The 18,290-nt window shown below is 36.1% G+C and overlaps 1 protein-coding gene across 1 annotated transcript in view; it reads left to right on the top strand.

Moving 5' to 3' along the window:
* The first annotated feature begins 12,653 nt into the window (after nucleotides 1-12,653).
* The window catches only part of LOC133803459 (GATA transcription factor 24-like), a 46,321-nt gene continuing 40,684 nt past the window's right edge, over nucleotides 12,654-18,290 (top strand). Inside the window, exons 1-3 of the mRNA XM_062241512.1 lie at nucleotides 12,654-13,255; nucleotides 13,631-13,717; nucleotides 13,803-13,942. Of these exons, the coding sequence (XP_062097496.1) occupies nucleotides 12,983-13,255; nucleotides 13,631-13,717; nucleotides 13,803-13,942 (500 nt within the window). The 5' untranslated portion in view covers nucleotides 12,654-12,982. The remainder of the gene's footprint in view (nucleotides 13,256-13,630; nucleotides 13,718-13,802; nucleotides 13,943-18,290) is intronic.

The raw sequence follows: 18,290 nt of genomic DNA on the forward strand, positions 1-18,290 counted from the left end.
ATTTCAGCAAACTCAAACAAAACTTAAAACTTAACTCATGCATTTAAATTCCTCAAATCAAAAATAGAAACAAACCTAAAGATTGCATAAAATCCTTACCTCAAGAGAGAATTTCAACCTTTAAGCTTCCTTGATTCTCCCCCTAAATCCTTCAAGTTTCAGCTCCCTTCTTCTCTTCTTCCTCTTCCTGCCCTAACTTTTCTTCTTCTAGTTTTTCTTCTCTTTATTTTTAACAAGACCAAACAATGACAAGCCTAAACTGAGTGCCCCATATAACCCAGCTGCAATTTGTCTAAACCCCTTGCCAAATGACCATTTTACCCCTTCATCAAAACCCTTTGCTAACTAAACCTCAAGGGCACTCTAGTCCTTCCACTTATATTTCAATTCTACCATTTTCCAACTAAACTTGTTACTCACAGCAGTAACTAATGGTTACCCAGGTTACTCAATCACCAATAACCATTACCTGCTAAATCTCAATTTAACCATAACAATTCCCAAGGTACCCCTAGGCTCCTCCCGAGCCGGGTATAAAATCCCGTTGTGACTTTTGAGTAAACTAGCTCTCTAGGACCGTCTCGGCACGTGCATCACAATAATAACACCACACACACGTGGTACAATTCACATAATACAATTATCACATATATGCCCTCAGCGGGCTAAAATTACCAGTTTATCCCCTCTCATACAAACGGGGTCCACATGCATATTTATTTCACCTAAACATGCACTCAACCATATATTCAATAAATTCACATAAATTAATGCAGTAAAACAATTATTGCCCTCCTGGCACACTAATCAAGGCTCCAAGCCTTATTAGCAAATTTAGGTCGTTACATTAATTCTCGAATCCTTTGTAAATGGTTTTAATTCTATTGTTTTTGGGATCCCGTGTAAACAGAAAATGTTACTTATAAGAAATGCGGCTTTTGAGACCAAAATATTTTAACCCTAGTTCCGTTATAGTTTCAATAACACATTTTCAATTAAATGGCTTGTTTAGCAGGTCTAGCACTTTTATAAACACACAGTGTAACGGTCTTGGCTATCCAGGGCGTTACACATGTTCTGAGTAATGAGAATTTGGAGCTGGATCAGGATTTGTCTTACGAGGAGAAACCGGTTCAGACTCTTGACTGGAAGGACAAAGTCTTGCGAAACAAGACCATCGCCTTGATGAAGGTGTTGTGGAGGAACAGCAAAGTCGAGGAGGCGACATGGGAACTAGAATCAGAGATGCCAGAGTGATATCCCGAGTTATTCAGGTAATTTCGATGACGAAATTTCTGTAAGGAGGCGATAGTTGTAACGACCCAAATTTGCTAATAAGGCTTAGGGCCTTAATTAGCGTGCCTGGAGGGCAATAAGTGAATTATTGTTTAATATGTGAATTTGTGTGAATATGTGATTAGTGATGCATGTTTAGGTGAATTAAATATGCATGTGGGCCCCGTCTGGTTATTAGGGGCATGATTGTAATTTTAGCCCGTTGATGGTATAAACATGATAATTGTGATATACTTGTGATAAATCTGTGTTGCACAATCTGAGACAGTTCTAGGGAGCGGTCAACTAGAAAGTCACAACGAGGTTGAAAATCTGACTTGGGGCGAGTCGAGGGGTATTTTGGGTATTAGACATCTTATGGGGTTATCGGGTTACGGAAGTAAATATTTGGAGATATATTCGAGGTTAGAATGCCTAGGAGGGAGTATTGGGGAAATTTACCATTTTTCCCTCGGGGATGTTTTTGGCACCCCGAGCCTTGAGGTAACCTTATAGACTTAAGTTAAATAAAACAAAATATAGGAAACCCCCAGATTTCTCTAAACCGACCCTATCTCTTCCTTCACCTCTTTTTTGAAGATTTTCTCTCCATTGGAAGCTTGGGAAAACTCTTTGTGAAATCAAACCAAAGACTAAGAAGTGGAGCTGGGATTTTGGGAGCTAGAGGCTTGGAGCTTAGGGAATTAATCTAGGGATCTAACTCAGTTCAAGGTAAGCTTTAATCTTAGTAAATTGTACTGAATAGTTTCTGGTATCTTCAGAGTTTGCATGTGAGTAAGTGGTGAATTGCTCTTGAGTGTTTGGTTGAGCTTTGAGGCTAGTTTCTATTAGGTTTTGATGCTAAGGCTGTGATAGAACTTCCGTGATGAATGTTTGGATTGTTAGGCTGACTTTTATGGATAATTGGCTTGGTTTTAGGAGAGAAAATGGAGGAATTTTCTGGGTTCGAAGGGTCGGGCCGCGACCCTGTTCTTATTGAGTCGTGGCCCTTTAAAACAATGGTGCAGCCTGATAGAAGGGGGGCGCCGTGGCGCCCTATAGTAGGGTCGCGACGCATGTTGGTGGAAAAGAGGCTGAGCCTCTGGTTGAGCTTAGGGTCGCGGCGCTCAGTGCATTTTTTAGTTTTTAAGAGGTTTTAGGCTCGGGAATTCAATAGTTAAGGCTCGGGATGGATTCTATCACCCGATTTGATAGAATTCAACGTTCCGGAGATTAGAATTATGACCCAAAGCTATTTAATGGATTAGAACTTGATGAGTGGAAATTGTTAATGCGTTGTGACTAGGGTTTCAACGAGGCTCGGACTAGGGAACTGTGCTCGGGACATCGGTGCTTGGAAAGCTTGGGACACAGGTAAGAAAACTACTGTTCCCATAAAGCTTGTGTTGCAGGGCTCAGCCCTATATGATTAAGTTGCAGGGCTCGGCCCTATATAACTGTGTTGCAGGGTGTGGCCCTTTGATTGCATTTATATGTGTTTAAATATCTGTTTAGTTATATTATGTGTGTATATAAATGGTGGAACGACGATGGCTGGGAACGGCAAGGGGCTTGGAGCAGTGTTTAGCACGTGGAGTGCAAGTTGCCAGGGCCAGACCCCAAGGGATACCTGGGATATCCTTACGGTATAGACCGTGTACCCAGGGCCTGGTAAAGCGCTTTGGACGACATGGCCGTATGTGTATAGCCTGATGAAGGCTTGATTTTATGTTAAGTGTTTGATGTGCATATATTATCTGCTTGTGAGGGTTTTCTTGTTGGGCTTCGGTTCACGGGTGCTCTATGGTGCAGGTAAAGGCAAGGGGAAAGTCGATCAGCCTTGAGTATGGTGAGCGTGATGAGCGGCGCGTACATGTCTGGTCTACCTGGCTACCACGACCAGGGGTGCTTTTGGGGGATGATTGTACTGAACTTAAATTTTGTCGTTTAGTCGACTCTGGTTATATTTTGAGTTGTACGTATTCCTAAATAATGATTTTGGGATCCCAAATGTTAAACATTTTATAATTTTTCGATGAAAGGTTTATTCTCAAGTTTATGACTCTGATTACAATTTAATTACATTTTTGTCCTAAAAACCTCGATTAGCGAGTTATTGCACATTTTAAACTCACTCAGTAACGACTCTAAGGTAGTAGGGCATTACAACCAGGCCTAAACCCCCTGGGAGTGGTCGGCTTGGGTGGTCGGCCTAAGCAGGCCCAAGAGCCCCTAGGGGTGGTCGGCCTGACCCCTATACCAGGGGTGGTCGGCCCCAGTATGCCCAAGAGCCCTTACGGGTGGTCGGCCTGACACATACCTCTGGGGTGGTCAGCGTGACATGCTCAAGAACCACCTGGTGGTCGACCTAAACTCTCAAGTACACTTCACTGAGAAATACTCGCACTCGTTCAAACTAAGATCAAATAGGTCCAGCACCCAGAGGATTAACAGGTCCAGCACCCAGACGATCATCGGGCCTATCACCTAGGTCTCATAGACCAACCAAGACTTAACATTTTCCTAGAGGTTTCAACCGTGCATTATCTACCATGATCTAGAGAAACAACGAGAAACCTATGATCTCATAATCATGGGGAGGTGGACCCGTATCTCCACTACCTGATAATCGTGTACCAAACCATGATCCTAGTATTACTGATCATGTAATAGCCCCTAGGTACTATAAATAAAGGACCTAGGGCTTCATTTCAAAAGAAGGGCTTTTTTTGGAATTTTTGAGATCTGAAGAACATTTAGGGAGAAATTTTGGGCAAATTAGAAACGAGTGAATACTTTTGTTCCTCAGTGTAATTGTCGAGTGATTCAATACTAAAAGCTAAGTGGATTAGGTTATTACTGTTCATCAAAACAAGGCTGAACCACTATAAATTTTCTGGTGTTTGTTTAAGATATACGTACTCTGTCATTTATGATATTTATTTCGTTCAAAATGTGTCGTATACTGTACATACGACCGATGGCCATTTTCACAGATCAACAAGGTTAATCTAAATATTAGAGAGTTAATATTTCTATTAATTAAATGGTTTTTGTTTAAGAAAATTTAAAATGGTCCAAAACTCTATTTTTTCAAAGAAAAGAATAAAATAATCTTTTTAAAATGAAATTAATTTTTATCCTAATTTCTCTTAAATAAATTAAATCTAATAAATGTTTCTTTTAAATTATTGCATAATTAATTAATTCTACTTAATTTATCAAAGTTTATAGTTAAGTAATTTTACTACAAAATGTGGGATTTTTGGTAAAATCAAAGAAATGATAAAATTGGAAAAGCTTGAAAGCTTCAAAAATTATATTTTCCTGGCTAGGCTCGGTAGTGAGAACGGAGCGGGAATTTTTGTAAAAAGCCGATTTTCAAATAACTAGACCCGTTGAGGGATGTTTTTCAGAAAATTTTAAACGTTGTTATGGCTTAAAACGTGTGAGGACAAAAATACCTTGGGTAGGTATTTTGTTGTGATCTTGATGTTCAATTAGAATAGTAATCTACTATAATACTTTTGGCTAACACGGCGAGATTCTCAAAAGGAAGATTTCCCTTGCGCAACTAAGGGTAGCTTGTAAGTCAGTTTATGATTTATATGTTTGCAACATGAATTAACTAGTGTATTGCTTGCTAGAAGTAGGGTTTATACGCTAGTTAGAGAGAGATGACTCATTTAGAGATAATGATTAGGTGCTGCTTACGCTCCACTTGTAATTTATAGACGTTGACGATTTCCATGTTGTCATATAGTGCAGACGATTTCTGGCTATTTAATGATTGTGCATATGGTTTCTGCCTTTGGCCTATCTCATGAGTTCGTGGATGGTTTCCATTGGTTAAATATTAATGGGTAGACGGTTTCTCCTCGGCTCATGAGTGCGCGGATGGTCTCCACCCATTTGTTTGTAGAGCAGACATTTTCCGCCTACTCGGTCATTGTGTAGGCGGTTCATGCCCTTGACATTGTTGGTCTGGTTAGTTATTGTGACAATTGGCCAAGAGGTAAGTGAGACAAATAACCTGGGAGTTTTGATGAGCTGGTGTGGATCCACCAAACCCCGTTCTTTGTTTGATATTAGAATAAATGCCCTAGGTAATTGATGTTTACCCTCGAGAGGGATTTCTGAATTAAGTATTAATATAGAGACTTGAGTCTCTGTTGTGGTAAATTAATATAAATTATGCGCAAGTATACATAGTCAACAAGTAATATAATGATAAGTTGAGTATATCTCCACAGGGATTGAATCAGCAAAAACATTGGTAAAATGAATACTTAATTACTTGGATTAAATAAATTGGTATGATTTGAACTAAAATAAAAACTAGGAAAAAGAGTAAATAAAATAAAGAACAAAAGTGAACAATATGATGAAGAGCTAGAACTCTTAAATCCTCATTGAATATAAATTCAATATAATGTCATAGAGGGATGCATTAACATTTAAACTTTGTCAACCATAAATTAGAAATGTACATATGATTTTTCCAAACCTATATGCTATGGGCCCTCAAAAATAAATTAGACATATTCCTATGCAAATCTAAAATTAAGATCACTAATTAAGCACCAAATTTTCAATGTGTCATAAAAGGTAAATAGTACATCCCTATGCCATCTACAAATAACACTTAGCCAAGGTGATGATCATGCATCATTCAAGTATTTCCACTAATTCTATTTTTTCTAAAATCAAGATTAGTTATGCAACCTACAATTGGTGATCAAGCAAAAGTGGATAATTCACATTTAATGCACTTGAATGAACAAACACATTAAATGCCAAAAACATCCATACAACATCAATTGAAATTCATAATCTAGGATTCATTAATATTCTAGCTATAAGAAAATTAGTTCATGCTCAAGAGCACAAAAAGACCCAAAGAAAATATATCCATGAGTATATCAAAAACAAACTAAAGAAATAAAGAAATAAGGAAATAAGGAAAAAGTACAAAAGTAACAGATAAAGAAGAAACTATGGAGATGATCCTCCTTTGCCTTCTCTCTTGTGTACTTCGTCTTCCTTTTCTTCTTTTTCATTCTCTTTTTGGGTATTTCTCTCTCTACAATGGCAGCTCTTGGATAATGGATCTCTCTAAAAATGGTGCCTGCCTTTCTTTTTGATGAGTAGTACAATACCTTTCCCCAATTAGAAGGCCCACATCATTTTTCTCTCTTTTTGGCCCACTACTTTTGCCCACCACTTATTCTGCCCAAAAAGAAATATAATTGGCATTTTACTCGGTCCACACTAGCTATCAAAGTCATACAAAAGTGATTTTTACAGCTGGGCTTAGTATTCCACGTATCTCCCCACTCCAGAATGCTGCAGCATCAGTTTTAGCAATTATGCAATTTCAACATTTAAATTTCAGCTAGCATTCTTGTTCCAAAGCTTCGAAAATTAACTTCGGGAGCCTTCAACGCAAAATTAGAGCATTCTAATTCTTTTTTCACAATTTTAATATTAATCATCAAGCTTTCACAAATAGATTTCACTTGTAACAAATAATTCTAAATCCTAGTGTTATCACACCCCAAACTTAAGTCATTGCTCGTCCTCGAGTGATGAATCTAAAAAGAAGAAGAAAAAAAACACAAGAAAAACTAACTCACTATAAGACACACACAAACAAAACAAAATAAAACAAAAGACACCACAAGAAAGAGGAGATGCTTACTTAGTATTTGGCCTAACAAGGGAAATGATCTCAGAATTTTATTGAAAATGATGATGATGATGATGATGATGATGATGATGCCTCTTGTAAGTGTTTTCAACTAAATTCCTCAAATGTTAATGATGTTATCAAACTAAGAATCAAGTGTTTCTCCCTAAAGTGTGCACATAGCTCTTCCCAAACATTTTTAATTCTCCCCTAAAGCAAACTAGACCTTGGTCCTAAAGCCTAATAATTGTCTCCATAGGTTGACTTAATGATTCCCTCTCCACTAATGTAGACAAACACTAAACCAAAGATAAAAAAAACTTTATCAAGCTTGTAATGTAAGGCTACGATGAGGGTGGTTAAAATAAGTCAGTTTTGGCTCAAATTACCCTAAAATCACCTTAATTTTCCTAAGACCAAGTAAGAGCTCACCAACACTTCCCCAAAAGATTACCTCACAGAAATCAATGTTACTCTTGCCATTATTTTTTATTGTTAACATAGAAAGAAAGAAAGAAAATGAGACATATATCTTTTTTTTATAAGATGCTACACCCCCAAACTTGCTTGTAACTTATTATACACAATTTTTTTTATCATATTTTTTTTCTTTTTCTTTTAAATCATATTTCCAAGGGGTGCACTCAGCTCTATTCGATCAATTTTACAAAACATAGGGTCCAAAAATAATTTGTCAAAATATAGAGTCCAAACAAGTATTGAGACAAAATGCAAGGTTCAAAAAAGTATAAACTTTTATAAAAATAAAATAATTTTGGAAAGAGAGAGAATTGAATGGGTTAACCAAAACTAAAAAAAAAGGAAAAAGTAGTATAATCTTAGCTATTTTATACTATGTTTGGTAGAATGAAGTGAGATGAGACTCATAATCCTTTTATGTTTGACATGAATGATTGAAGTAGTAAAAATATAGAGGGGTATCTATTTATGAAATTATTTTATTATCTTTATAATTAATTTTTAATAGTATTTTAAAAAGATATAATTGCATTTTTTAATAAATTCCATTATTGGAAGATTTTAAATGGAAAGTTTGTGAGGATTCTCACATCTTTCTTTAACAAGGAAATTTATCATCTTCTTCAATCACTCTCCATCCTCTCTTCTATATCCACTCATTTTCCCCTCCTTTAAAATATAGTATTAATAGAGAGAATGGAAATTTAAGGAAAGATGCATAATATAAAGAAGGGAAATCTACTTAGTTATTTATGAAATTATTAAATGGTCCTTATAATTATTTCTTAATCATTTTTTTAGAAGGGAATTCTCCTATAGGAGCTTCACTTTAAGCCCTACCGGTAGGACTCTCAGTGTTTACAACCCGTGAACAGTTTTCAGTGCGAATTTTTTTTATGACCGTGTATATTGTAGCTATTTAGAGCATCCTGCAAATTTTCAGAAAATTCCGAATAGTTTACAATACCGAAAACTAGGTTCAAATATGTTGTTGCATGCGTGATTAATTTTTTTTATGCGCATGAAAAACAACATGTTTGAACCTAGTTTTCAGTACTGTAAATTATTCGAAATTTTCTGAAAATTTGCAGGATCCTCTAAATAGCTACAATATACACAGTTATAAAAAAATGTCGTGCCGAAAACTGTTCACGGGTTGAAAAACACTGAGAGCCCTATCGGTAAACTTAAAGTAAAGCCCTATAAAAGAATGGTCATATCTTTACCTATTATATAAATGCCTATTTAACATAATTTTGTATTTAACTGATTTTGGTATGGTTTAACATATTTTGGTATTATTTCACAGTTTTTTATTAACACTTTTAACAGAATCTATACTTTTAGTTAAATAATGCACCTGTTGATAAATGTACAACCATTACCAAAACCATTACCAAAAGACATAACTAATGGCATTTATAGTCATGATTAAAATAAAATAAATTGAAAGGGAAGACAGTTCCGTATTTGGTGTTCGCGTATATGGAGACTGATCTCAAGAAATTCATCCATTCCTTTCGTCAAACTACAGAGAAAGTCCCTCTCGATATCGTCAAGGTATGTTATAATCCTTTTTCTTTTACTGACTTATTTTTCGTTTCAGAAAGTGATTAAGTAGAAATGAACTTTGTGATGGGTTTTTAAGAGTTGAAATGGAAGTAGTGGTAGTAAGCCAGTTGTCGGCAAGTTTTTTTCTTTCTCTCTTTTTAGCTGTTTTTGGTTTTGGATTATCTGGGTTGTGTTTATAGTAGAGACCCATTGTCTTAGTCTCTGTTAATGGGCTTTTGTCTCTGATATTTCATTTGTGCTTTTGTATTGCTTTTTCAGTAGACGCAAAGTTTAAGTTTTTATTTTTATTTTGTTGTAAAGTATATCAATTGCTGGTATATGAGTTGTGTGCAATTCTTGTTTTAAAGATTTTAACTTTTTTGAATTTATCGTACACAGTATCAATCTCAAAAGCCTTCTTATTAAGGGAGATTATTCAGGGAAATTTTTAATATTTGATGCTTCTAAATTAATAAATATATTATTTAAAAAAAACATTAATAAATATATAATATTGGTCTCTGTAATCTCTATATAAAGCATTGCAATTTTTGCATTCAATTATGTGTCTTTACTCTTGTTTGTTACGTGGGAAAGTTAAGTGAGACGATGATGACTATTTTGGTTGGTACTCGTGGCTGAGTATCTTCTTATTCTAATATAGTGAATTTGAAAGTTCATATTTCTTTGATGGTGGCTTGGCATTCTACTAGGTGGGCTGCTTTATGAATAATGTGATGATGATTTAAGAAACATATAACCCTGAAAGTCTGTATAAACACTATATATGCATAGTAAAAGTTGTAAATTCCTTCGGTCATCGTTACGGGAATTGGAATTTGGTGTATTCAATTCCTGCAATATGATGTTTGCGGTCGGCATAGAGGTTCAGCATTACAATACCGTGCCACAGCAGAAACCTAATCTCTGGATCTTAGAATGAGATTTTTTAATTTTATAATATTTAGAATAAGAAAAAATATATTGCAAATGTCTCCAGTAAAATAAAAAAAAATAAAAAAATTCTTAGAAGGGAACTTTTTAATATGCTTAGTACTTTGGAATTCAATTTCTCCCCCTATATATATATTTTAACAATTCTCCCCCTATATTTTTAGATGAAAAGATTTTATTTTCTGTTTAGAGTTTAATTATAACTTACTTCTATAATAAAGATAAAATCAAAGTATGAATACTATAAATTTAAAATTTTGTGAAAACATAATATACTTAGTATAGTTTATAGTTTAGTATAAATTTTCATGCTTTTTATTATTATAACTATGCTAAAAATATATATATTTCTAATTTTATATAAATTTAACAATTTATAATCTTATACATATAATATTTCTGTATTTCATAGAAGTTGAAGAAATAAACAACATGATGCACACATCAATAAATGAGATTGATCCAACTACAAAAAAATTGGACAATCAAGATGATAGTTTCTGAAAAGTCAGTTGTACGAACAAGCCCACAAAAACAATTAAAATATCAAAATCTGACGCTTATTGATAAAGAGGTAAAATAATTATTTTCTTCACTAATTTTAAATAATATATTTACCATTTTAATTATTCATTTAGAAAAAAAAACACAGATTATATCTTAATAATCTCAATGTATTCTTATTTTTGACACAGGGAAATAAAGTACAAGCTACAATTTTTGAGTCTGATATCCACACTTGGGAGGATTCTTTAAATGTTTACCAATCATATTACATCACCAATGCACGTGTTAGACAAGCAAATCCACGTTACAAAATTGGAGACCATCCATATCAATAGACAATTAACTCAAAGACCAAAATAGAAGAATTATCAGAAAATGACGACCATGTACAACAACTAAAATATGACATAGTCAATTTCAAAGATTTGGAGCCTTACAAAATGACACCTAAAAACATAGGTAATTTAATTTAAGTTTTGTTATAACAATTAAACTCATTTTTATTGCAGATTCGTTATCGAATCCCTAATATTTGAAATCCGATAATACAGATTTATTAGCAGTTGTAATTAAAATGAGTCCACCTAAAGATGTAACGACAATGCATGGAATAAAAAGAATCCATGAAATATATCTCATTGATAAGAGGTAAGAAGACAACTTAAAATAATTTAATTTTTTAAATACATAAGAAATATATATTTTTATTTAAATTTAAATATTAACTATTTCAAATTTTCTTAAACTTTAGTTTCAATCCAATTTGTTTAACCATATGGGGTCGATTTGTCAAATATGATGGCCAAAAGATATCTGAAATTGTCGATGAAAAACCAATCATATTAGCAACAAACATATCTGTCAAATCATACAGAGGTAAGTATTATAAGTCACAATCTTATAAATTATATAAAAATATATATATATACTTTTTCATTAACATTATTTCATTTTGAAAAAGGTTTAACTTTATCAACAACTTCATCAAGTAACTTTACCATAAATCCTGCACTTCCACAAGCAACAACAATGCGAAAATGGTAATTCTTAAATACATATCGATTAGCTTTTAATTAATTAAACCTAATTACATAATAAGATTTTATAACATTTATCTTTATTTTATTATTATTCAGGGCAGATAAAAATAAATTAAAAATAAGAAGTATCATTGCAAGATCTTGTACATATCCATTTGTCTCCCTATCGTCTGTTGGGATTCGTGAAATTGTTAAGGTTGGAAATATTGCAGATTTGATGAAAAGTTTACAACCAATGGAGGTAAAGTGATTTTTATTACTTTCCAGTAAATTATATTTATACCACCATTTTTACTGACTATTCCAAATAAATTGATGTAGATAGCAAAATTCTGGATTCAAGGAAAAATAATTCTAACAAACTTAGCACAAATATTCTACTACATGTCATGTCTTGCATGTAACTCGGGAACTACAAAAACATACAATGAAAACTTTTTGTGTAAATGTGGAAGTACATCAATTGCAACACCATGGTGTGTATTAAATAATTTAAACGTTCTAAAAAATGTATCTTCTTAACATAAACTAATGCTCAAATGAAAATCATATCAATTTCAGTGCCAGGGCATATGCGGAAATCAATGAGAACACTAGAAGTATATCTGTAATTATGTTCGGCCATGTAGCAGAAGAGATGTTGGGTTGCTCTGCAGTACAATTAATGGAATATTCTGAAGAGGTTTGTTGTGTTTTAAAAAAATCATATATACTAAACAAATTTCAGAAATATCATTTTTCAACACTAACTTACACCTATAAAAAAAATTTCTGTGGAGAAAAAAAAAAATATTAAAAGACTAAGCAAAAATTTGTCAACAAAGAGCTGGACAATACAAATTTATGCTGATCCAGAAAAGTTAAAGCAACAAAAATATAAGAATTTTAATGTCTACTTTATTCAAGAATTGCAACCAGAGGAAGTAGTTGAATCTTCGTCTTAGTTTATAAATTACCTACCTAAATCTTTTAAATATTAACACAACGTTTTTCTTTTAATACCATGTAATTTTTAAATATTTCTTTTTTAAATTATTTTAAATTCAAATATATAAAGGGCAAATCATAGCGTGCATCGCACTAACTAGTATCTATATATTTATATATATATAGAGTATGCATTAATAGAAGGATATTAATAGTACGATTTGGGTAGGTTTACCTCTCCCTTCCATAATCTTTCTCGACAAATGATAGGATTTGACCTCTCCTACTTTCCCTATCCATCCACCTACTTTTCCCCGACCAAGCATCGTGTTAGGGTAGTTTTGTCTTCCCCTCCAATTCCAATGATTTTTCGAACCTTCTTCCTCCATTTCACCCCTTTTTCACTTCTTTCTCTCCATTTCTCTCTCTTCATGCCACGGAAATGATTTCCCTCCCATGGAACAGGTTGTTGAAAACACTTGCTAATTAGGGTTTCGGTCTCTGTGAGTTCTAAGCGAGCTTTCCAGGGTTTGACGGAGCTGCGCTGGGTGTTTTCTACATGGCGGCAGCCAATCCACAACCTCTGCAAGCCCGACCATTTGAGGACCACATGCGGGGTCCTATACCTGTAGACGACGGCGACGACGATGAGGAGTATGAAGATGGTGGTGGTAATGATGGCGATGATGCCATGGACGACTTGGGAGAGACTCATATGAATTCGGTCAGCGTTGCCAACCATGGAGGTGTGGTTATGGCGTCCAGGACCAGTGAGCTCACTCTTTCTTTCGAAGGCGAGGTGTATGTTTTTCCTGCTGTTACGCCCGAAAAAGTAATGTCACTGTCTTTCTGTTAATTTAATTTTTACTTGCTCAAAATAAGTTGTAGTTCTCCTTCACTATCTCTCTTTGATTAATTTGGTTTCGATGGTTTGCTTCCATGGTCTTGGTCAACTCCCCTCTAGACTTTGTAGTTGGTTGATGATTATGAATTTCAAGTTCCCTAAAGATTAGGAGTACTGAAAATATTTAGTTTGAAGCTAAAAACAAAGCATGTATAGGAATTTTGTGGGTTTGAAAAAAAGAAAGGAAATAATTAGTGCAGTTTCAGTTGGGTTTTAAGATCTTTAACTACTGTTAGACTGGGTAAGTAGATTGGAGGAATTATTTAGCCTTCTTATTTTATTTTGGGATATTTTTCACAACAGGTGCAAGCAGTGCTCTTGCTACTTGGGGGGCGTGATGTACCCACTGGTGTACCTACTGTCGATGTGCCTTACAATCAAAATAACAGGGTAATTCAGATGCTATGATTATTATTCAGACCTGTAACAATGATTTCCGTACTTACGTGTATGTGTTATGTGCCGCATTCTTTAGGGTGTAATTGTAGGTGACGCTCCAAAGCGTTCAAATCTTTCACGAAGAATAGCCTCCCTTGTTAGGTTCCGTGAAAAGCGGAAGGAGAGATGTTTCGACAAGAAAATTAGGTACACTGTACGTAAAGAGGTTGCACAGAGGTAATAATGCGAATTTGTACTTTTAATGAAATATGGAAATTTGTGTTTTTTCTTTTCTCTTTCTACTCATTATTCAATTTGTAGTTTGAAATTTGAATTTCATAATTTACCATGATTGTCTTATTTATTTTTTGGTCTGACAAGTACTTTTTCAATGGTTTACTTATTAGCATTTCAGATTAGATACATGAACTTACCTATTAGCTTGGTTCTCTGGACTTGTTGTTAGTTCCACATTTTGAAATACAGTATATGTATTAAAAAAGTTCTGAGGATACACTTTCTAGGTTTGAGCAGATACTTAATTTTCATCCATAATGACAATTAGTCCCTCAACCCGAACTTTTGATAAATGGCAGTGTCAGGCCACCTATAATACACACATATTCAAGGAGAAGAAATAATTTGGGAATTAATTAGTGTGTATTAGTTGTCTTTTTATGAGGAATCTTTTAGTTCATTTAAATGAGTCAGCAATTTAATGTAATACTATTAGTTGGGGAGAGTCTTAGACACAATGTATAAATAAGTCATGAGAACTTATTTGGAGGGGATAAGTTTTTTTGTCTACAGAGAAGTTCTCTGTGAGGAGTCTCCAAGGTACTCGAAACCTTGGCACCACTATATTTTTACCAATTTAATAAGACATTTGATCATTCTCCACATCAAGTGCCCATCAAATTGGTACCAGAGCCTTCGACGGGACCATGGTTGGCGGCAAGAAGATAACTACACGTGCGGACACCATGGAGGATCCTGGCGCTCTGGCAACGACTTCCGCACAACAAGAATCTGCACCTGCAATGGCGTTTCTTGAGGAAAATTTTGCTTTGCTCATGTCTAGGTTTGAACAACAATTAGAGGCTCGGTTGGAGGAAAAATTTGAGTTGCTGTCCAAGAACTTGTCTTCCTCATCCCCGACCTCCAAGAATGATGGAGTTTCTCTCCAAAGTCCACATTCGGGCTTCAAGAACCCACCTCTTGCCCCAATGCTGTCCACGAACTTGTCTTCATCTTTTCTAATCTCCTAGAATGATGGAATTCCTCTCCACAGTTCATATTCTGGGTTCAAGACACCACCTTCTGCCCCAATGCCGGCACTACCTTCTTTTGGCACGTTTTCAGCAAATCACTTTAGCCATTCATATGATTCTGGACGGGATTTTCGATACCGCCGTTTAGAGATGCCTACTTTTGAAGGTGACTACCCCGATGGTTGGATTTTGAAAGTAGAATTTTTTTTTCTTTCATTATAGTGATTCACCAATGCCGAGAAAATTGAAGCGGCTGTCATTTCATTAGAAGGTGAGGCGCTTCTTTGGTACCAAATGGAAAGCAAGCGAAGGCCAATGAACCATTGGGAGGACATGAAATTGCTTTGGTTGCATCGATTTCGCAGCCACAATGGTGGGAATTTATATGAGCAATTTCTTTCAGTTCGCCAACAAACCTCTGTAAGGAATATTACCGCCACTTCACTGAATTGTTGACACCCTTGGACAATGTTCCAAACGAAATTGTCCTAAGTACCATCACTAACGACCTCAAGAAAGGGCTGAGGGATGAGCTGCGTGTATTCCAGCCACATTCTTTGGAAACCACCATGGAGTTAGCTCTTTCCATAGAAAATAAAAACAAAGGCAGCTCACGATACTAGTCTTCCAATCATTCACAGTCCACAAATGATATTTCCAGCCACAAAATGCAATGGACTAGCTCCACTACACCCATGGGGTCATTCAAGAAAATGACAGAATCAGAGTATCAGGACAAGAAAGATAGGGATGTGTGTTTTAAATGTGATGGGAAGTGGTATAGGGGTCATGTTTGCAAAAACAAAGAGCTAAACGTCATGATTATTCCAAATGAGGAGGTTGCCACGGAAGAAGAGCTGTTGGTCAACGAGCAAGAACCAACTTTGCATGCCACGGAAGTGAAAACATTGCTGAAGTTTCCCTCAATTTGGTGGCTGGATTGACTGCTCTGAAAACGAAGAAGATCAAGGGCTTCATTCACAACCAGCCTGTGGTAACTTTAATCTTCTCCTGCGATACTCATAATTTTATTAGTACGACTTTGGTCCAACAATTGAAGTTGCCAAAATCCAAAATCGAGGCTTATAGCATGAAAACGGGATCGGGCGAAGCAATAAAAGGGGAAGGAATGTGTTGTGGGGTCGTGTTACAACTCCAAGACCTCATCATTATCGAAAATTTGTTTATGGATATGCTAAAATAGCCCTTCCACTCACTTCTCAGCTCAAAAAAGATAGCTTCCTGTGGGATTCAGCAGTAGCCCAAGCTTTTGACGAACTCAAACATGCGATGTGTTCGGTTCTCGTTTTGGCCATGCCAGACATTAGTAAACATTTTGTCATCGAAACTGATGCTTCCCGCTTCGAATTAGGAGTTGTCCTTATGCAAGAACGCCCAATAGCTTATTACAACCACACTCTTGGCCCTTGAGGACGCCTAAAATCCATTTACGAAAAAGAGTTAATGGCTATTGTGTTTTCAGTCGTCAAATGGAGACCATATTTATTGGGCCGAAGATTTATAGTCTGAACAGACTAGTAAAGTCTGAAATTCCTTTTAGAAGAGCAGGTCATTGGCCATTAATACTAGAAATGGGTCTCCAAGTTGATGGGATATGACTTTGAACATCGAGTACCGCAGCAGCGTGAGCATCCGAGTGGCTGATGCATTGTCACGGTTGGAAGGGCTACCTGAATGTGCCACCATTGCAGAACCACAGTGGTAATATTGGGCACAGTTACGTGATGAATTGGATCATGATTTGGTCCTAAAAGAGATTTGAGATGACTTGGCGCAGTCAAGACAACACCATCACTTTACTACCAATAACGGAGTCCTATACTACAAAGGGTGGTGGTCGTTCCTTCTTCCTCTAAGCTTATTCAGTCACCGTGGGAAGAGTTTCACAACTCCCCCATGGGAGGGCATTCGGGTGAGTCTAAAACTTACCAACGGCTGAAAGCGGAAGTCTTTTGGACTGGCATGAGAAAGGATGTCCTCAAGTTCGTCCAAAATAAATATTTGGCCACAACTCCAGCGGGATTATTAAAACCAATTAGTCTTCCAGCTCCAGTTTGGGATGAAATCTCAATGGATTTCATTGAGGGACTGTTGAGATCAGAAGGTTGGGATACTAGTTGTCGTTGACAAATTGAGCAAATATGCTCATTTTATAGCCCTTAAACACCCATACACAGCGGTAATGGCTCAACACTTCATGAAGGAGGTTGTTAAATTACATGGAATTCCCTTGGCCATTATTTCAGATCGGGACAAGGTGTTTACAAGCAAGTTTTGGGAAGATATTTTTCGACAACACGTTTCTACATTAAAGTGCAACACAGCTTATCACCCACAAACGCAGGTTGTCAAAGGTGTTTGGAGACATACGGTGTTTTACGTCTACATAACCAAAAGTTTGGTACAAGTGGTTAGTTTGGGTCGAGTATTGGTACAATATTGCTTACCATTCAGCAACACAATGCACTCCCTTCAAAGCATTGTATGGTCGTGATCCACCACCACTCCTTCGGTATGACAAAGGGGCTGTCGTGGTGTCTACCTTAGAAACATTGCTGGAAGAGCAAGAAGAAAAAACTAGAACAGCTGGTCATGTGATCAAATGCTCCTGAATCAATGTTCCAAGAGGTTTTAGATTGAATACAAATAAGAGAAGAAGATAAGAGACTAGGATTACCATGCTGAACAAGGGTACATGAAGGTTTGGATTTAGAATGTAACTGATTCAACAGTTGCTTAACTTGTTCCTTGGTGAATGGAGACTGCCCTGAATTGACACTCGGTTCTGAAGCAAAATCAGCCACGGATTGCACTGCTTCAGGTCGGGTGAGCTTTCCTCCAGGCGGTTTTCCATGTATTTTCCAGCAAGTATCCCGTGTGTGCCAATGCTTGCAAAAATCACACCATGACTTCTTTTTCTTATCATTATTAGTCTCAGCTTCTTTAACAATTAAAGTTGAAACTTCGTTACCTGATACAGATGATGATTCATTGTTGGACATGACTTTTCGGCGGCTCCACCTGTATTTCAGAGATAACCTCTCTGATTGATGGTAATGGTCTGCGGCCAAGAATCCTCCCTTTGACCTCATCCATCTATTGGTTAATTCCAGCAAGGAGCATGTATGCACGGTCACTTTCTTCATGTTGCTTGTGTTGGAGCAAATCAGCCTGACTTCCCCAAACGTCATCATTGTATTGGTCCAGTTCTTGCCACCAAGCCACCATCTCATTATAATAGCTTGTGGCACTACGCTGTCCTTGCTTGGATTGCCATAGCCGAGCCTTTAGCT

Source organism: Humulus lupulus, chromosome X (genome assembly GCF_963169125.1).
Source record: "Humulus lupulus chromosome X, drHumLupu1.1, whole genome shotgun sequence".
NCBI lineage: Eukaryota > Viridiplantae > Streptophyta > Magnoliopsida > Rosales > Cannabaceae > Humulus > Humulus lupulus.